General features: G+C 39.4%; 2 protein-coding genes across 2 annotated transcripts in view; one reads left to right on the top strand and one right to left on the bottom strand.

Annotated features, from left to right (window-relative positions):
- The first annotated feature begins 1,333 nt into the window (after positions 1-1,333).
- LOC5517574 (E3 ubiquitin-protein ligase RNF181) lies at positions 1,334-5,859 on the top strand. Its single transcript, XM_032362019.2, has 6 exons — positions 1,334-1,488; positions 2,353-2,391; positions 2,663-2,754; positions 3,389-3,507; positions 3,920-3,994; positions 4,557-5,859. Exons 1-6 carry the CDS (start codon positions 1,364-1,366, stop codon positions 4,614-4,616), a joined length of 510 nt encoding a protein of 169 aa, XP_032217910.2. The 5' UTR covers positions 1,334-1,363; the 3' UTR covers positions 4,617-5,859.
- LOC116601228 (allene oxide synthase-lipoxygenase protein) overlaps positions 5,116-20,054 on the bottom strand; it is a 29,534-nt gene continuing 14,595 nt past the window's right edge. The window contains exons 13-21 of the mRNA XM_048734109.1: positions 15,649-15,861; positions 14,340-14,466; positions 13,008-13,144; positions 12,328-12,507; positions 11,213-11,358; positions 10,825-10,930; positions 10,239-10,466; positions 6,188-6,292; positions 5,116-5,600 (exon numbers count right to left, since the gene is read on the bottom strand). Coding sequence (XP_048590066.1) covers positions 5,421-5,600; positions 6,188-6,292; positions 10,239-10,466; positions 10,825-10,930; positions 11,213-11,358; positions 12,328-12,507; positions 13,008-13,144; positions 14,340-14,466; positions 15,649-15,861 — 1,422 coding nt within the window. The 3' untranslated portion in view covers positions 5,116-5,420. The remainder of the gene's footprint in view (positions 5,601-6,187; positions 6,293-10,238; positions 10,467-10,824; positions 10,931-11,212; positions 11,359-12,327; positions 12,508-13,007; positions 13,145-14,339; positions 14,467-15,648; positions 15,862-20,054) is intronic.

The raw sequence follows: 20,054 nt of genomic DNA, 5'->3' as shown, positions 1-20,054 counted from the left end.
CGTTTTGTTCTTTTTGTTTTACCCTAAGTGTGTACTTCAAAAGATCTCCACTGCCTTCAAACCCATGGCGCTATGAGTGGGAGGCAACGAGTATGAAACGTTGGCGTGACTTTTCCTAGACCCTCCAGTTGTGCAAAAATATATTGAAATGCCAGAAAATCCCGAAGTTCTTGAATTCTCTTTTGCTCGCTAGATGAAACACGAAAATCTTATATTAGGCAAAATGTCATACATGTTTCCGCTTTTTTCATTATTTTTACTTGCATTGTATTTTTTTAATGCCCGCCATTCATAAAGGAAGTCTGTTTTTTAAAGGTTTGGGAAAGACGCTTCAAGCCGACAGTTGAAGGCAGATTCTTGCTTTTGCTAGTTACAACTATTGGCGCCGGAGAAATGAAACAAGTAAAATACTATTACAGGTGCAACATTTTAAAAGAATCTTTGCTTTAAATAAAAAAACAAAAAACATTTTAAAAAAACAGAGCTCGCCGATAATGTTCATTGTATCCATCTATAACCCCCTTCCCTCCCCACCCTCCAGCTTGTGTATTACCATAATACGAGATACCTGTGCACATTAGCGACTGCAGAGAGTACGTAAGAGAAGAAATACATGCTTTCATTGGCAAGCATTAGTTGGTTGGGCATCTACGACCACACTGCGATAGTCTAGACGGTATGTGAATATTGGAATTTTACACATGTTTTAAAGGGTATAAGGGGTATAACTGACCGCTGACCGCATCCTGCATTGCACTACTCTTGTAGCCACAAAGGCCCCGCATATGGTTCCTGCATTGTTCATGTTCTGAACTGCATGAATGCTCGCCATCCAAAAAGGATGTTCGTTTTGTAAAGCTTTATTGCACGTGAATCATTGGGAATGCATTTTACGAATAACTGGCTTGGAAACAGGTATACATTGAGCACTACCCTTTTTTTAAAGAGAAGAAGCGCACTGTTTTCCTTTCGCTACCTTTAATTGCCTCAATCAGTTGCCTTCGTTGTTTGCCCAGGGCGGTAGGAACTGCAATTGTTGTGAACATTCTGACAATAAACCACGAATTTCCCTATAATTTGGAATAAATGTGCCTTATTTGCGACGCGCTCTCCACGTTTAATTAGAAAACCCGGTCAACTTACCTTGCATAATCCGAGCTTCTACGCTGTGGTACGCGAACAGTCCCCGACACACTAGCCGAAACATGCCCGACCAGAGGCTCATAAACATTTATGAGCAAACAAGGCACATTTATTTAAGCCAAATTATAGGGAATTTCGTGGTTTATTATCAGAATTTAGCCTAACAATCGCTTTTCCTACCGCCCTAGGGAATCTTTTTTAGTAATGACGTCATATTCTCATGCGTGAATCCGCTGGCCTGGATTTGAGTCATCGTGACGGTGTTGTAAACATGGCTTCCTACTTCGACGAGCATGCTGCAACAGATCGTGCTTCTGAACCGAATTTTCTTCTAGAACTAGCCAGGTAAGATAATTATGTTCAAGCATTATGTCCTTCTTGTCTTCCTGGTTTGGATTGCTTAGACGAAGGGTGCTGATTGACAAATAAGCGTTTATACACCTTACTCTACCATCAATTTTATGCTTATAAGTAATGAAAGAAAAAATGTCAAAGAGACAAAGCTGCACACACGTGACATTTAAAAGAATTAAACGAGGCTCGCTCACAGTTCGAGGAAACCCCTTCCTTCCTATAATCATCGTGTTTACATTGCTTTGCGGGTAGTTTTGGCATCATCTGTCTTTGTTTGTGAGGGGGGAGGGGATAGTGAAGGTAGTGGGACAGCCGAGAGAGGATTTTGGCCCTTGTGACCCCATTTTCCTCTGCTCGCTTTAGATCCCCGGGAAATTTGAAGGAAAATTTATAAAACGTTTTTTGTTAGCCATTGCTTATTAACTATTTACTTGCTAATATCTTTTCTCCCTGCATTTTGCTCAGTTTGAATCTTTTTAATGTTCCAAGACTTCGCACAAAAAGGGCTAGTAATACTTTCATATTCTCCATGATCAAACAACTTAGGCTGTAGTTATATACATTTTTATTATATATTTTTATAGGAAGTAATTATATTTTATCATAATAATATTTATAACTATTGTTGTATTTAAATTTTTCATATTATTTTAAATTTGTTTGTACATAATGCGTAATTCAGCCTTTTGGCTGCAATGCATATTTTTTAATAAACTATCTATCTATCTATCTATCTATCTATCTATCTATCTAGAGGTGGCTTTGCTACCTAAATCCATCTTGGGATAAGATCTAACATGCTTGTCAAAAGTTGAATGACGTTATGCAATTGTGTCTCCCTCTATCTCCCTTCAGACTTCTTCTAAACTCTGATGATCTGATAGAGTTAGCAAGGTCAGTATGTCCATTTTACAGACGAATATAGAAACAGTGAGACTTTGTTACAAACCCTTTCCCTTGCCATTTTGAAAGTTACAAAACTACCGGCTACCCAACCATGTTTTCTTCATGGCTAATAATGGCCATTCAAGCATTTTTAAACTTTATTGTGATACCAAGAAAACAAACTACTAAGAAATGAGTCCAAATTCAAAATACTCCAAAAAATATCTTTAGTGAACTATGACTTGCAGATTCCAACTTCCTCTTGTATTTTATGTTGCAGTGCTGGTTTTGATGACTTGGGGTCTCCACCAGCATCCAAAGAAGCTGTTCAGGCCTTGCCAGCAGTTGAAGTCACAGATAAGCACTTAAAAGGTGGGGGTGTTGGAAGCGCAGGGGTACAGGTCACTCTCCCTTTCTTAAAATCCTTGCTTGCCCCCTCTTTTTCAACGCCTGGGCCTGTGTCATGCTTATGTACCCCAAAGAAAATTTGCTTGTTACTGTGAATCTCTAATTAGAAGTTTGATCCATTTTTAGAACTAATACGGTAGCTAATCATGTGTCTTCTTATAAAAACTGGAGAAGTATTTTTAAATAGAGTTTGTTCATTGTTTTTTACCCTTTAAACCAGCCTTGAGAAGTGTACATAAGCCCAATGAGATCAAGATACTTTTAATCAATACCTTTAATCAATAAAACATACATTAATTTCAAAATTGTTAGAGTTAATATTAAGTTCATTCTGGTAATTGAGGCAACAGTGTTCAGTGCATTTATTTTGTAAATGGGTCAGAATTTTTCCTGGGTATTTTTTCCAGAATAAATACCAGTTAAGAAAAGTAACTCTGTGGTCTTAGCTTTATATTCTGACTCTCACCCTTGTTCTTCTCCAATCCTGATTCTTCAATTTCCCAGGATAAATAAAAGGCCTATCTCTGTGATTTTTCATTTTTCTACTCACAGTACTTGTTTTATACAGTGCTTAAAGTTTTTTTTTTCTCCATTTTAGAACTATCAACATCTAGCTGTCCAATTTGTCTAGGAGACTATGAGAAAGGTGAATCTACAAAACAGATGCCATGCGATCACCTGTTCCACCCTGGGTGTATATTACCTTGGCTTGAAAAGGTACAATTCTCTGTTATATAAATATGGGTTGGGCAATAAACGAAAAAATTTGCCCTGTTTATTTTAAAGATCTTTGTATTTGAAATCATAAACTGGGCTTGTGATCTTACGGTACAGTAAATCAGATAGATGTTCCAGGGAGGATCCAGGTAACAGAATCCTTCCCCATCAGATGGAAATATTTAGAAGTAATATATACAAATCTACCTGCCATATGCTTCAAATATAAGTGCACCACTACCCCTTCGTGTTGGTTCTTCTCCTCTGAGAAATCCTGAATCTTCCTCTGAGATAAAACAATAGATATATTCTATTGAATTACGCTATATGTAAATGCCCCCTCCCCCCATATTCAATTCACACTTACAATTATTTACATGTGGTATGTCCTACTATTTTTTTTTTCATTCAGACCAACAGCTGTCCTGTTTGCAGGCATGAGCTCCCCACAGACAATGAAGCATATGAAGAACTACGCGAGCTAAAAGTAAGTTGCTTGCAAAAATAAAAGGTAATACCTTGCTGTAGCATCCATATGATTCGTGAACATTCTCCTTTCAATGGGCTTACATAAACGAGATAGCATTCATATGAGCTAACGATTGCTTGTTTCTGCATAACTTAATTTACTAGTTTTAAAAATAAGAGCCATAGCAGGGGGTTCGGCACTGGGGGAACATGCCCCCCTCTGTTTTTTTCAAAAGTTTTAAGAAAATGACAATGACAGAGGTTGCTGTGCCTCCCAAAATATTTTTAAAAGTCACAAGTAATTTCTTAATGTTTCTGTATTGGGCTCCCCCACCCCATTCACCCCTATATTTTAAGGCCTGCTACAGCACTAACCTATGTAAAGCTAAAATGGTTTCAGTTTATAGGGCCATTGTTTATAGGGGGTACTGTTTATAGGGGTAGAAATTTGAGGCTCACAGTTTCTTTTCTGGCTGTAACCAATGCACCAAATTCATTTGGCCACATAAATTTGGCTATGGTCCTGTAATGTAACTGCTTTTGCAATAGTACTAACTTGGTCAAATATTTTTATTTTCCAGAAAGCAGAAAAGGAAAGGAAGCACAGAGTAGAGTCTCTTCATTCATCCATGTTCAGTTGACAACATTTGGAAACTACAGAGATTGAATTGAACTCAGAATAATTTCTCAAGTGCACACCTAGAGGGCTTTCACAGTGGCTGCGTGTCACCACAAAAATAGCTAGAAGTCTTGAATTGCAGAATACCTTAAGACATCAGGGGTGGGTCAGGCCGGGATCTAAAAATAGTTTTTTTCCTATCAAAACACACATTTAACTCAAACACCTTCGTAAATACCGTCGAATGTGTCAACCAGATTCTAATCAATCGATTTAGTGGTTACCCACGTTATTTCTCATCTTGGCACATGAGCAGGATCCTGGCTCATATTCACTTTAGGACCAACTTCAGAATACCCGTCAACAAAAAGTTCACACTGGGACTTCGTGCCTTGATTGATAGAACGAGGCAGTAAATTCAAGGAAAATCCAAATTAATAGACGGATATTCTGATGTTTAGCTAACATTGGGTGTGGGTTAGTGTCATGGTGATAATATCCATTTCCAGGAACTCCAAATATACCAATTATTTTTTTTATTTGTTATTTTGCCGAATTCACCATCTTTCTATGTAAAATATCGAAATTTTCATTCAAAGAAATTATTTGTTATTACACTTGACATGTACATCTGTCTTATTATTGTAATGTTATTATTGTTATTACTAATGTGGTCATCCCTTCGAGTAACTTTTTTTTTTAATTCGCCACAGGGTTACCGTAACCACAATGCCATTTACGACAGGCCCTTTGCTTGAGAACGATTGGGCTACGTCCCGAGTCCTTTCGTTTCCGAATGGACTCGGATATTCTTAACATTCGTGACTTATATTGTAATGCCATTAGGTATCCCTTCGGGAAGTAATGACCGATAAGGCCACGTCAAGCCTTCGTTACGTTTCCGGATGGACTCGGAGATCTTTTGAAGCTCGTTTTGGTATCGCTCGATAATCGTCGACACTTCAGGCTCTTGGAATTGGCCTTCTGGGTAGCTACCAAGAAACATCTAGAAATAATATGATAAATTGTCTGAACCAAAACACCTTCAATACAATTCAAATGGTATACATATTGTTTTTAATTAGGATGGAAGCATGCTATTTTTCTCCCTTATTCTCCTGGTTTAAGAGCCGGGTGTGTTTGCACAAATAATCCATTTCCATCGGCTAGTTTAAACAAAAGACTGAGATGCTTTCAATGAAATCTAGTTAATAAGGTATTAACAATACTAAGTGATAAAAAAAATAAAATATAACATGTCCAATTGAAAAGCCAATTTCTCTCAGATACCCCCAAAATACCTGAGGCCCGATTTGAACCCTAAAAAATATATGGAAAGAACCTTTCCTCCCCCTCCCCCTCGCGGGGCTTGGAATTTTATAATTATGGGGTTACATGGCAACGGAAGGATGTAAAGCTTGACATGCTAATACTACTATGGTATCAGAATATTTAATGGCTTGTTTTCACAGCATCATTGATTGACGGTTGGATTCTTGACATGTCCCATTAATACCACTAAGAAAATAAAAGTTTTAATTCCTTGTTACTACGGATCATTGATTGACAGCACAGATTCTTGCCAAAGCTTACCTCATCTTCCGCACATTTTGAGAAGACGTGCATCAGCCCAAGATGGACAGCGGTCTCTTTCTTGGTAGGAAGCGCAAGCATTATGGTTTCCATGTCAACCACACCCTAAATAATAAGAAGAGAAGGATTTTGTTACTCAGTGCTGCTATGCTATGTCAACATGATGTCCTTTTGAGTCTAATGTATTTACCGGATTCCTGTGTTAGTTTCTAAGATCCCTGAATGATAAACAAATATTTAGACGAGATATTTAGACAAATATGTTGACGAGTTTATAAACTGTTTCTTTAAATAATTTGCAAGATTGTTTGCCTGTTTTAACATCTCTAAAATGAAAATTATGCCCAATTTCAAGATTGCGCATATTTGAAATTTGCAAACGTTTTATACAGTGGAACCTGGATTTTACGATAACCTCGATTTTACGATAACGTTCCTTTCTCCCGGCGGAAATACAGTGAAATGTTTAAGAAATTACCTCTATCTACCGATAATGGATGCAACGATATTCTCGATTTAACGATACAATCATTTTTCCCAAAAGTAATTTTACCTCGATACAACGATATTTCACATCAACAAAGAGAGAAAAACTCAAGACACCACACACGTACAGTACAGTTAACGATTTTTTGACTTGACAGATCTCATTAAATGCAGATTTACAGTCTTACAGAGAGTACCTGTACAGTATTACACAGAGTAGAGTTACCATATTATTATTTTGTAAAAGTTGATTATTAACCCGACCTCGTAACAACGATATTTTTTTAATGGATTTGCAACGATACCTCGATTTTCCGATTATTTCCTTTCTCCCGAGGCATATCGTAAAATCCAGGTTCCACTGTGTATATATCTTGTCAAAGAGGTTGATATTATCTATTTGTTGTCAGGGGTCTGTTTTTTATTGTTGTACCTTTGTTGCCACGGGTCCACCTTCTATTGATGTACCTTTGTTGTTAGGGTCTATCTTTTATTTATGTACCTTTGTTGCTAGGGGTCTACCTTTTATTGATGTACCTTTGTTGTCAGGGGTCTACTTTAATTGTTGTACCTTTGTTGTCAGGGATCTACTTTAATTGTTGTACCTTTGTTGCTAGGGGTCTACCATTTATTGCTGTACCTTTGTTGTCAGGGGTCTACCTGTCCACCTTTTATTGATGTACCTTTGTTGTCAGGGGTCTACCTTTTATTGTTGTACCTCTATTGTCAGGGGTCTACCTGTCCACCTTTTATTGATGTACCTTTGTTGTCAGGGGTCTACCTTTTATTGTTGTACCTCTATTGTTAGGGGTCTACCTGTCCACCTTTTATTGTTGTACCTTTATTGTCAGGGGTCTACATTTTTTTTATGTACCTTTGTTATCAGGGGTCTACTTTAATTGATGTACCTTTGTTGTCAGGGGTCTACTTTAATTGATGTACCTTTGTTGTCAGGGGTGTACCTTTTATTGTTGTACCTTTGTTGTCAGGGGTCTACCTTTTATTGTTGTACCTTTGTTGTCAGGGGTCTACCTTTTATTGATGTACCTTTGTTGTCAGGGGTCTACCTTTTATTGTTGTACCTTTGTTGTCAGGGGTCTACCTTTTATTGGTGTACCTTTGTTGTTAGGGCTTACCTTTTATTGTTGTACCTTTGTTGTCAGGGGTCTACCTTTTATTGTTGTACCTTTGTTGTCAGGGGTCTACCTTTTATTGTTGTACCTTTGTTGTCAGGGGTCTACCTTTTATTGGTGTACCTTTGTTGTCAGGGGTCTACCTTTTATTGGTGTACCTTTGTTGTCAGGGGTCTACCTTTTATTGTTGTACCTTTGTTGTCAGGGGTCTATCTTTTATTGTTGTACCTTTGTTGTCAGGGGTCTACCTTTTATTGTTGTACCTTTGTTGTCAGGGGTCTACCTTTTATTGTTGTACCTTTGTTGTCAGGGGTCTACCTTTTATTGTTGTACCTTTGTTGTCAGGGGTCTACCTTTTATTGGTGTACCTTTGTTGTCAGGGGTCTACCTTTTATTGTTGTACCTTTGTTGTCAGGGGTCTACCTTTTATTGTTGTACCTTTGTTGTCAGGGGTCTACCTTTTATTGGTGTACCTTTGTTGTCAGGGGTCTACCTTTTATTGTTGTACCTTTGTTGTCAGGGGTCTACCTTTTATTGTTGTACCTTTGTTGTCAGGGGTGTACCTTTTATTGGTGTACCTTTGTTGTCAGGGGTCTACCTTTTATTGTTGTACCTTTGTTGTCAGGGGTCTACCTTTTATTGTTGTACCTTTGTTGTCAGGGGTGTACCTTTTATTGGTGTACCTTTGTTGTCAGGGGTCTACCTTTTATTGTTGTACCTTTGTTGTCAGGGGTCTACCTTTTATTGGTGTACCTTTGTTGTCAGGGGTCTACCTTTTATTGTTGTACCTTTGTTGTCAGGGGTCTACCTTTTATTGTTGTACCTTTGTTGTCAGGGGTCTACCTTTTATTGGTGTACCTTTGTTGTCAGGGGTCTACCTTTTATTGTTGTACCTTTGTTGTCAGGGGTCTACCTTTTATTGTTGTACCTTTGTTGTCAGGGGTGTACCTTTTATTGGTGTACCTTTGTTGTCAGGGGTCTACCTTTTATTGTTGTACCTTTGTTGTCAGGGGTCTACCTTTTATTGTTGTACCTTTTTTGTCAGGGGTCTACCTTTTATTGTTGTACCTTTGTTGTCAGGGGTCTACCTTTTATTGTTGTACTTTGTTGTCAGGGGTCTACCTTTTATTGTTGTACCTTTGTTGTCAGGGGTCTACCTTTTATTGTTGTACCTTTGTTGTCAGGGGTCTACCTTTTATTGGTGTACCTTTGTTGTCAGGGGTCTACCTTTTATTGTTGTACCTTTGTTGTCAGGGGTCTACCTTTTATTGTTGTACCTTTGTTGTCAGGGGTGTACCTTTTATTGGTGTACCTTTGTTGTCAGGGGTCTACCTTTTATTGGTGTACCTTTGTTGTCAGGGGTCTACCTTTTATTGGTGTACCTTTGTTGTCAGGGGTCTACCTTTTATTGTTGTACCTTTGTTGTCAGGGGTGTACCTTTTATTGGTGTACCTTTGTTGTCAGGGGTCTACCTTTTATTGTTGTACCTTTGTTGTCAGGGGTCTACCTTTTATTGTTGTACCTTTTTTGTCAGGGGTCTACCTTTTATTGTTGTACCTTTGTTGTCAGGGGTCTACCTTTTATTGTTGTACCTTTGTTGTCAGGGGTCTACCTTTTATTGTTGTACCTTTGTTGTCAGGGGTCTACCTTTTATTGTTGTACCTTTGTTGTCAGGGGTCTACCTTTTATTGGTGTACCTTTGTTGTCAGGGGTCTACCTTTTATTGTTGTACCTTTGTTGTCAGGGGTCTACCTTTTATTGTTGTACCTTTGTTGTCAGGGGTGTACCTTTTATTGGTGTACCTTTGTTGTCAGGGGTCTACCTTTTATTGGTGTACCTTTGTTGTCAGGGGTCTACCTTTTATTGGTGTACCTTTGTTGTCAGGGGTCTACCTTTTATTGTTGTACCTTTGTTGTCAGGGGTCTACCTTTTATTGGTGTACCTTTGTTGTCAGGGGTCTACCTTTTATTGTTGTACCTTTGTTGTCAGGGGTCTACCTTTTATTGGTGTACCTTTGTTGTCAGGGGTCTACCTTTTATTGGTGTACCTTTGTTGTCAGGGGTCTACCTTTTATTGTTGTACCTTTGTTGTCAGGGGTCTACCTTTTATTGTTGTACCTTTGTTGTCAGGGGTCTACCTTTTATTGTTGTACCTTTGTTGTCAGGGGTCTACCTTTTATTGTTGTACCTTTGTTGTCAGGGGTCTACCTTTTATTGTTGTACCTTTGTTGTCAGGGGTCTACCTTTTATTGATGTACCTTTGTTGTCAGGGGTCTACCTTTTATTGTTGTACCTTTGTTGTCAGGGGTCTACCTTTCATTGATGTACCTTTGTTGTCAGGGGTCTACCTTTTATTGTTGTACCTTTGTTGTCAGGGGTCTAACTTTTATTGTTGTACCTTTGTTGTCAGGGGTCTACCTTTTATTGTTGTACCTTTGTTGTTGGTGGTGGAAGGTGTAAGCAGCAGGGGGCATTTGGCATGAAAAGGCTCATTTCCAATTGCCCAGAATTCACCGCGGCGAATTGACAAGTGCAGTTGAAGATCACACACGTCAGCAAGTGGACAAGCTGGTAGCGAGTTCGAATCATGTTTGGAAATTTATGATCCTGGTGCCCTTGGAGTGTCGGGAAGCCGTTGGTGCTTATGTCTGAGAGCCAGGCCTGAAAGAGTAAGAATCCTGTTATTCTAAGGGAAGCATGAAGGAAAGCACTTTATAAGCAAAGTGCTTGATGGGTCTCTATTGTAAATTGCGGCCATTGAGCATCATGGAAGACATTGAGCTATTCGTGATGTCATGGCATACATTGAGTTTGTGACGTCATGGCAGACATTAAGCCATCCCTGAAATCATGGCAGACATTGAGCAAGTCGTGACGTCATGGCGGACATTAACCCATTCGTGGCGTCATGGCTGACATTGGACCGTTTTTGACGTGATAGCAGACATTGAGTCTCTCGGACGTCATGACGGTCATTGAGTCGTTCGTTACGTAATGGCAGACATTTGTGACGTCATACCTGAATCTCCGTGTCGTCGGTAACGTCTTTGTCTGATTTGTAGAACACGCCCAGAAATTCGCGGACGAAATTCTTCAGCGCATTCCATAGGCTTAAAGCATCGTCCCTTGAAGAGAGTAAGAACAATTCAAGAAAAGGGCCAAAAACACCCCCTGGAGGAGAGTAGGTTGATTGAAGGATATTACATATATTTTGATAAAACATGACTTTCAGCCACTCCTTATTTTAATACTTTTATTTTATATTTAATAAACAGAACAAAACCGCAAGTCAGCACAGTAAAGGGGTCAGTCTCAACAGTAGAAGCTTAATATCTTAACCCTTCCTCGAGTCTTACCTGTAGAAGTACCCCTGTAGTTTATCATCTTAACCCTTCCTCGAGTCTCACCTGTAGAAGTACCCCTGTAGCTTGGTCTTGTCATCTAAACCCTTCCGCTTCAGCAAGTTTGGCACATCCATGTCCTCCCAATTAAATTTCTTGTAAAACTTTTGCATGAGCTGGACAAGACTTTCACCGCCACCGATACTGAGGGTCTACGCGAAAAACAGAAATTTGTAATCTCTACTAAGGTTAATGGTAAGCTTTACGCCTCTGGAATACAGAGCAGTTTTGCTGACGTTTCGAGTGTATGCCCTTAGTCGGAGCTAGAGAGAGGACGCATGCGATTTCAACAATTTGTTCATTTACGTTCCTGATTCTACAACTCCTACGCAGACCACCTGGTTATTCTACAGCTTGACTGTAGATTTCCTAGTCATACGACCACCTAGTTATTTTACAGCTTGACTGTAGTCTTCCTAGTCACACGACCTAGTTATTCTACAGCTTGACTGTAGATTTCCTAGTCATACGACCTAGTTATTCTACAGCTTGACTGCAGATTTCCTAGTAATACCACCTAGTTATTCTACAGCTTGACTGTAGATTTCCTAGTCATACCACCTAGTTATTTTACAGCTTGACTGCAGATTTCCTAGTAATACCACGTAGTTATTCTACAGCTTGTCTGCAGATTTCCTAGTCATACGATCTAGTTATTCTACAGCTTGACTGTAGATTTCCTAGTCATACCACCTAGTTATTTTACAGCTTGTCTGTAGTTTCTCTAGTCATACGACCACCTGGTTATTTTACAGCTTGTCTGTAGTTTCTCTAGTCATACGACCGCCTAGTTATTCTACAGCTTGACTGTAGATTTCCTAGTCATACGACCTAGTTATTCTACAGCTTGACTGTAGATTTCTCTAGTCATACGACCACCTGGTTATTTTACAGCTTGTCTGTAGTTTCTCTATTCATACTACCACAGTTATTCTACAGCTTGACTGTAGATATTCTATTCATACCACCTAGTAATTCTACAGCTTGTATTTTACAGCTCTGTAGCATTTACAGTCTGTAGAATTTCTAGTAATACAACAAAAGACAGGACCTGAAAAAAGACTTAACATCGTGTGAAAAGACGAGTCATTGCAAAAAGTTCTCGTTCAAGCTTCGCTGACCTGGGCTAGGATTCCATCTTTTCCTATCAGTTCATTTCTAGCCGTGACGTTCAGAGCGAGTGTGTTGCGCATGTGCGAGAATAGAAGCCTGTGGACAGGATGGATCGAGGGGAGCTGGCGCCAAGTGGCCACGGTGAATGGCTCCGTCATGACGTGGGTTAGCAGGAGACGATGGATCACCTGAGCAACATAAAAACACTTATTAACTGAGATCTGAGAGCTTAGTACCACAACGGCTTGGGACTTTATATCATTAACATATGATGTCCTTCGTCTAAATGGTTGTAGTGGACAACTAGGATTCGTGGGGCCTTTTGATAATGACTGTGACCAAAAAAGAATAAAAACATAATTCTCTGTACGTTTAGGTGAAAACTCTTTACATAGACACCGTTTAGCGGCCAACAGGCAAGACAATTATTAAAGCGGACTTCCAAATATTGTATGCAATCTCCTTATCAAGACGATGACCGACAGAAAAACAAAACAAAAACGAATGACTTTTAAAAACCAAAAAACAAATCAGTTTTGATGGTCAGTAAAATAAATAAAAAACTCATTCTAAGAGTCTTGAAAATTTGGCTATTTGCCATTTATCCGTATCATATTGGCCGTATCTAGTAGATGGGGGGTTGGGAGGGAGTCATAGAGTGTTCTTTTTGGGTACCCTATGGTTTTACCTGATGCGCCTGTATGTCTGCGTTCTTCAGCCACATCTTCGCATAGAGCCAATCGAGCGGTGCATCATGGGGTGTCCAAACAGGGTTCCCCTCTCCAGGCTTTTGGTACAGCTGGATGGCGATCGGAATAAGGTCTCCTAGAAGAGTGAATATCGTATTTATCTCTAAGTGCTGGTTTCCATGAATCTCTCTAAGTACTGGTTTCCATGAATCTCTCTAAGTGCTTGTATCCATAAATTTCTCTAAGTGCTGGTTTCCATCAATTTCTTTAAGTGCTGGTATCCATGAATTTCTGTAAGTGCTGGTTTTAATGAATCTCACTAATGCCTGGTGCACACCAGTGACATAACGACATAGGCGCGCGCACTCTTTTAAGTCCAACATAACGACATGGACATAATGACAGAAAAGAAAATACATGATTTTTATCTTATGTCGTTATGTTCATGTCGTTATGTTGGGCTTATGTCAAAATATCGAACCATTCACACTTGAACATATGAACGTAAGGGTGCACGCGCCGATGTCATTATGTCACTAGTGTGTGTCACCAGGCGTAAGTGCTGGTTTCAGCGTTAAAGCTATGTTATCTACATTATAGTTATGCAAGGAGGATCTGAAGCTCCCAAAGTGCTTTGCGTGCCCTTTATTGAAAATGTAATACAGAAACCCTTAAGAAACACCAGCCGTTGAAGAAAAGTCTGGGATAAAACGGTTCTCTTCCAAATCAATGCAGTGTAGATAAATTACGCCACGTAGGTTGAAAAGAGCGTAGAGTATTGTTAAAGAAATGGACAGCAGTGGTAGCCGTTTTAATGTCTAGGTAACGTAACAACCAGGTCACGCAAGATTGGCGGTTGATAATATGGCGCTCGTAAAGCATCAGGGAAGCTTCCATTCCTTGATGGTCATGCGCGCAGCAGCTCGTTGTCACATGATTTGGACCTCATTTGGTTAGTCACCTGATTTGGTTAGCCACTTCGCATTGTTAGTCACCTCATTGTGCTAATTACTTTATTTGGTTGGTCACCTCATTATGTTAATTACCTCATTGTAATTACCTGATTTGGTTAGTCAGTTCGCATGGTTAGTCACCTCATTGTGCTAATTACCTCATTTGGTTAGTCCCTTCGCATGGTTAGTCACCTCATTGTGCTAACTACCTGATTTGGTTAGTCCCTTCGCATGGTTAGTCACCTCATTGTGCTAATTACCTCTTTGGTTAGTCACTTCGCATGGATAGTCACCTCATTGTGCTAATTACCACATTTGGTTAGTCACCTCATTTGGTTAGTCACCTCATTGTGCTAAATACCTCATTTGGTTAGTCACCTGATTTGTTGGCGTAAAAGAGGGCGATTGGCTCAGCCATATAGCGCTCTTTGTCCTTCCCGGAGCCTTGCATGTGCCTTGGTATTTCCTCGAGGATTTTGTAGTCAACTTTGTAAATATGTCCATCCTGGGAACACAAGAATTGGTGTGGCATCTGGCCAATTCATACGTCGTGTCTCTCGTTAATCTAATTATTTGCATTTGCACGCCGTAATGAGGGTCGACACAGCGCGGAACGGCTGCGCTAATTGTTCTGGGTGGCTTTTCACACGATACCGACTCAAACATCGAGCTTTTGCGGTGCCAATTTAAATTCCTTATTTGTTTTAGTAAGTACGACAATGTTACGACAAGTTACAAGAAGTCAAGTCAAAGCATATGAGTGCAACTTATAGTGCGACGTCTGAATAAACATTGAGCTAAATGTTTTGGGTTGACACAAATTGACAATATGGATCTTAATTAAGCAACGACGACAGGAACGTGGACGACGACAGCAGAAAACAATGAAATTTGATTCAATTTGATTCAGAACTCAATAGCAGCACGTGAAAATGCGTTCTGTCTAATAAATTTCAGCTGTTTTCCACCAAACCACGACGTGAAAACTCCAACTTTCACAGTCAATAAGTACGCGGACGTTCTTTGTGTAAACTCCTCTAATTACAATCGCAACTGTATAAATAATACCCTTAGTTCATTTTTATCTGTCTCTGACTATAATGTTTTGCTTATTTTATTGTGATTAAATTGGAATTGATCGCCAAGCGCGAACACATCTTTTTCGATTTCGTTGTCCTCGCCGTCATCGTCGTCCTTGCTTAAACAAGTACCCGCACTATAAAAGGGCTTAGCTCCGCCCTCTTGCGGCTGAATAAAATTCAGACTTTAAGATGACAACACGCCGTTACATTGCGTCGGTAGTGAGACTTTTTAGTTGCGTTATCGTTAATAATTTGAACTAATTTTTACTGCATATTCCTGCTTTTTTGGTGGGAAAATAAACCGAGCAAACGAGAAGAAAAGCGCTTTAAAAAAGTTGAGTTTTGGTTTCGCTCCTCGTGGGCAAACAAGACACGCTTGAATGAACTCGGGAGCTACGCACCGAGTAGCAGTTCACTGACAATTGAGCCTTTCGTGGACCTGGTCCAGGCCCTTTTATAGTGCAGGTCCTTGTTTAAGGTCCCTTATTAGAGTTGGCACGACAGGAGCATGACTACGACTTAGGCCTTAGTTTTAGCTTGACGCTCTGTTGTCAAACGTTTGCCATTGGCCTTAACGAGCCTGCCCTCCCTTCAATATGACTTACCTTCATCTCTCGATACAGACTTTTCCCGCGATCCAACAGATCGTCCACCAATCCATCAAGGGGTGCAAGGTTTTCGGGGAACTTGTCACAGCGATCCAAGACCAGCGGATTCACGCCATTCATAAACTGCATACCGAACACGTGATCATCCTTCCAGGAAGTGGCGTTGATCACGTGATTGAGTCCCGTCTTCTCTACCACAGCATCAAACAGCTGCAATGGCAGATGGTGACACATTACGGTCCATGATGGGCACATGATGGCAAATTAGGACATATGCTGGCACATGATTGCACATAAGGATACATGAGGGCACATGATGATACATGATGGCACATGATGATACATGATGGCACATGATGATACATGATGGCACATAATGATACATGAGGGCACATGATGATACATGATGGCACATGATGATACATGATGGCACATGATGATACATGATGGCACAAAATGATACATGAGGGCACATAATGATACATGAGGGCACATGTTGATACATGATGGCACATAATGATACATGATGGCACATAATGATACATGATGGCACATAATGATGCATGATGGTACATGATGATACATGATGGCACATGATGATACGTGATGGCACATAATGATACATGATGGCACATAATGATACATAATGATACATGATGGCACATAATGATACATGAGGGCACATAATGATGCATGATGGTACATGATGATACGTGATGGCACATAATGATACATGATGGCACATAATGATACATAATGATACATGATGGCACAAAATGATACATGATGGTACATGATGATACATGATGGCACATGATGATACATGATGGCACATAATGATACATGATGGCACAAAATGATACATGAGGGCACATAATGATACATGATGGCACATAATGATACATGATGGCACATAATGATACATGATGGCACATAATGATACATAATGATACATGATGGCACATAATGATACATGATGGCACATAATGATACATGATGGCACAAAATGATACATGAGGGCACATGATAATACATGATGGCACATAATGATACATGATGGCACATAATGATACATGATGGCACATAATGATACATTATGGTACATGATGATACATGAGGGCACAAAATGATACATGATGGCACATAATGATACATAATGATACATGATGGCACATAATGATACATGATGGCACATAATGATACATGATGGCACAAAATGATACATGAGGGCACATGATGATACATGATGGCACATAATGATACATGATGGCACATAATGATACATAATGGCACAAAATGATACATGAGGGCACATGATGATACATGAGGGCACATGATGATACATGAGGGCACATGATGATACATGATGGCACATGATGATACATGATGGCACATAATGATACATGATGGCACATAATGATACATGATGGTACATTATGATACATGATGGCACATAATGATACATGATGGCACATAATGATACATGAGGGCACATGATGATACATGATGGCACATAATGATACATGATGGCACATAATGATACATGATGGCACATAATGATACATTATGGTACATGATGATACATGAGGGCACAAAATGATACATGATGGCACATAATGATACATAATGATACGTGATGGCACATAATGATACATGATGGCACATAATGATACATAATGATACATGATGGCACATAATGATACATGAGGGCACATAATGATGCATGATGGTACATGATGATACGTGATGGCACATAATGATACATGATGGCACATAATGATACATAATGATACATTATGGCACAAAATGATACATGATGGTACATGATGATACATGATGGCACATGATGATACATGATGGCACATAATGATACATGATGGCACAAAATGATACATGAGGGCACATAATGATACATGATGGCACATAATGATACATGATGGCACATAATGATACATGATGGCACATAATGATACATAATGATACATGATGGCACATAATGATACATGATGGCACATAATGATACATGATGGCACAAAATGATACATGAGGGCACATGATGATACATGATGGCACATAATGATACATGATGGCACATAATGATACATGATGGCACATAATGATACATTATGGTACATGATGATACATGAGGGCACAAAATGATACATGATGGCACATAATGATACATAATGATACATGATGGCACATAATGATACATGATGGCACATAATGATACATGATGGCACAAAATGATACATGAGGGCACATGATGATACATGATGGCACATAATGATACATGATGGCACATAATGATACATGATGGCACAAAATGATACATGAGGGCACATGATGATACATGAGGGCACATGATGATACATGAGGGCACATGATGATACATGATGGCACATGATGATACATGATGGCACATAATGATACATGATGGCACATAATGATACATGATGGTACATTATGATACATGATGGCACATAATGATACATGATGGCACATAATGATACATGAGGGCACATGATGATACATGATGGCACATAATGATACATGATGGCACATAATGATACATGATGGCACATAATGATACATTATGGTACATGATGATACATGAGGGCACAAAATGAGACATGATGGCACATAATGATACATAATGATACATGATGGCACATAATGATACATGATGGCACATAATGATACATGATGGCACAAAATGATACATGATGGCACAAAATGATACATGAGGGCACATGATGATACATGATGGCACATAATGATACATGATGGCACATGATGATACATGATGGCACATGATGATACATGATGGCACATGATGATACATGATGGTACATAATGATACATGAGGGCACATGATGATACATGATGGCACATAATGATACATGATGGCACATGATGATACATGATGGCACATGATGATACATGATGGCACATAATGATACATGATGGCACATAATGATACATGAGGGCACATGGTGATACATGATGGCACATAATGATACATGATGGCACATGATGATACATGATGGCACATAATGATACATGATGGCACATGATGATACATGATGGCACATAATGATACATGATGGCACATAATGATACATGAGGGCACATAATGATACATGATGGCACATAATGATACATGAGGGCACATAATGATACATGAGGGCACATGATGATACATAATGGCACATGATGATACATGATGGCACATAATGATACATGAGGGCACATGATGATACATGATGGCACATAATGACACATGAGGGCACATGATGATACATGATGGCACATAATGACACATGAGGGCACATGATGATACATGATGGCACATAATGATACATGATGGCACATAATGATACATGAGGGCACATAATGATACATGAGGGCACATGATGATACATGATGGCACATAATGATACATGAGGGCACATGATGATACATGATGGCACATGATGATACATGATGGCACATAATGATACATGAGGGCACATGATGATACATGAGGGCACATAATGATACATGAGGGCACATGATGATACATGATGATACATGAGGGCACATAATGATACATGAGGGCACATGATGATACATGAGGGCACATAATGACACATGAGGGCACATGATGATACATGATGGCACATGATGATACATGAGGGCACATAATGATACATGAGGGCACATAATGATACATGAGGGCACATTATGATACATGATGGCACATAATGATACATGAGGGCACATAATGATACATGAGGGCACATAATGATACATGATGGCACATGATGATACATGATGGCACATAATGCTACATGACGGTACATAATGATACATGAAGGCACATAATGATACATGAGGGCACATGATGATACATGATGGCACATAATGATACATGAGGGCACATAATGATACATGAAGGCACATGATGATACATGATGGCACATGATGATACATGAGGGCACATAATGATACATGAGGGCACATAATGATACATGATGGCACATGATGATACATGATGGCACATGATGATACATGAGGGCACATAATGATACATGAGGGCACATAATGATACATGATGGCACATAATGATACATGAGGGCACATAATGATACATGAGGGCACATAATGAAACATGATGGCACATGATGATACATGAGGGCACATGATGATACATGATGGTACATGATGATACATGAAGGCACATAATGATACATGATGGTACATGATGATACACGAGGGCACATAATGATACATGAGGGCACATAATGATACATGATGGCACATGATGATACATGAGGGCACATGATGATACATAATGGCACATGATGATACATGATGGCACATAATGATACATGAGGGCACATGATGATACATGAGGGCAC

Source organism: Nematostella vectensis, chromosome 11, assembly GCF_932526225.1.
Source record: "Nematostella vectensis chromosome 11, jaNemVect1.1, whole genome shotgun sequence".
NCBI classification, from domain to species: domain Eukaryota; kingdom Metazoa; phylum Cnidaria; class Anthozoa; order Actiniaria; family Edwardsiidae; genus Nematostella; species Nematostella vectensis.
This window is presented reverse-complemented; position numbering and strand designations above follow the sequence as displayed.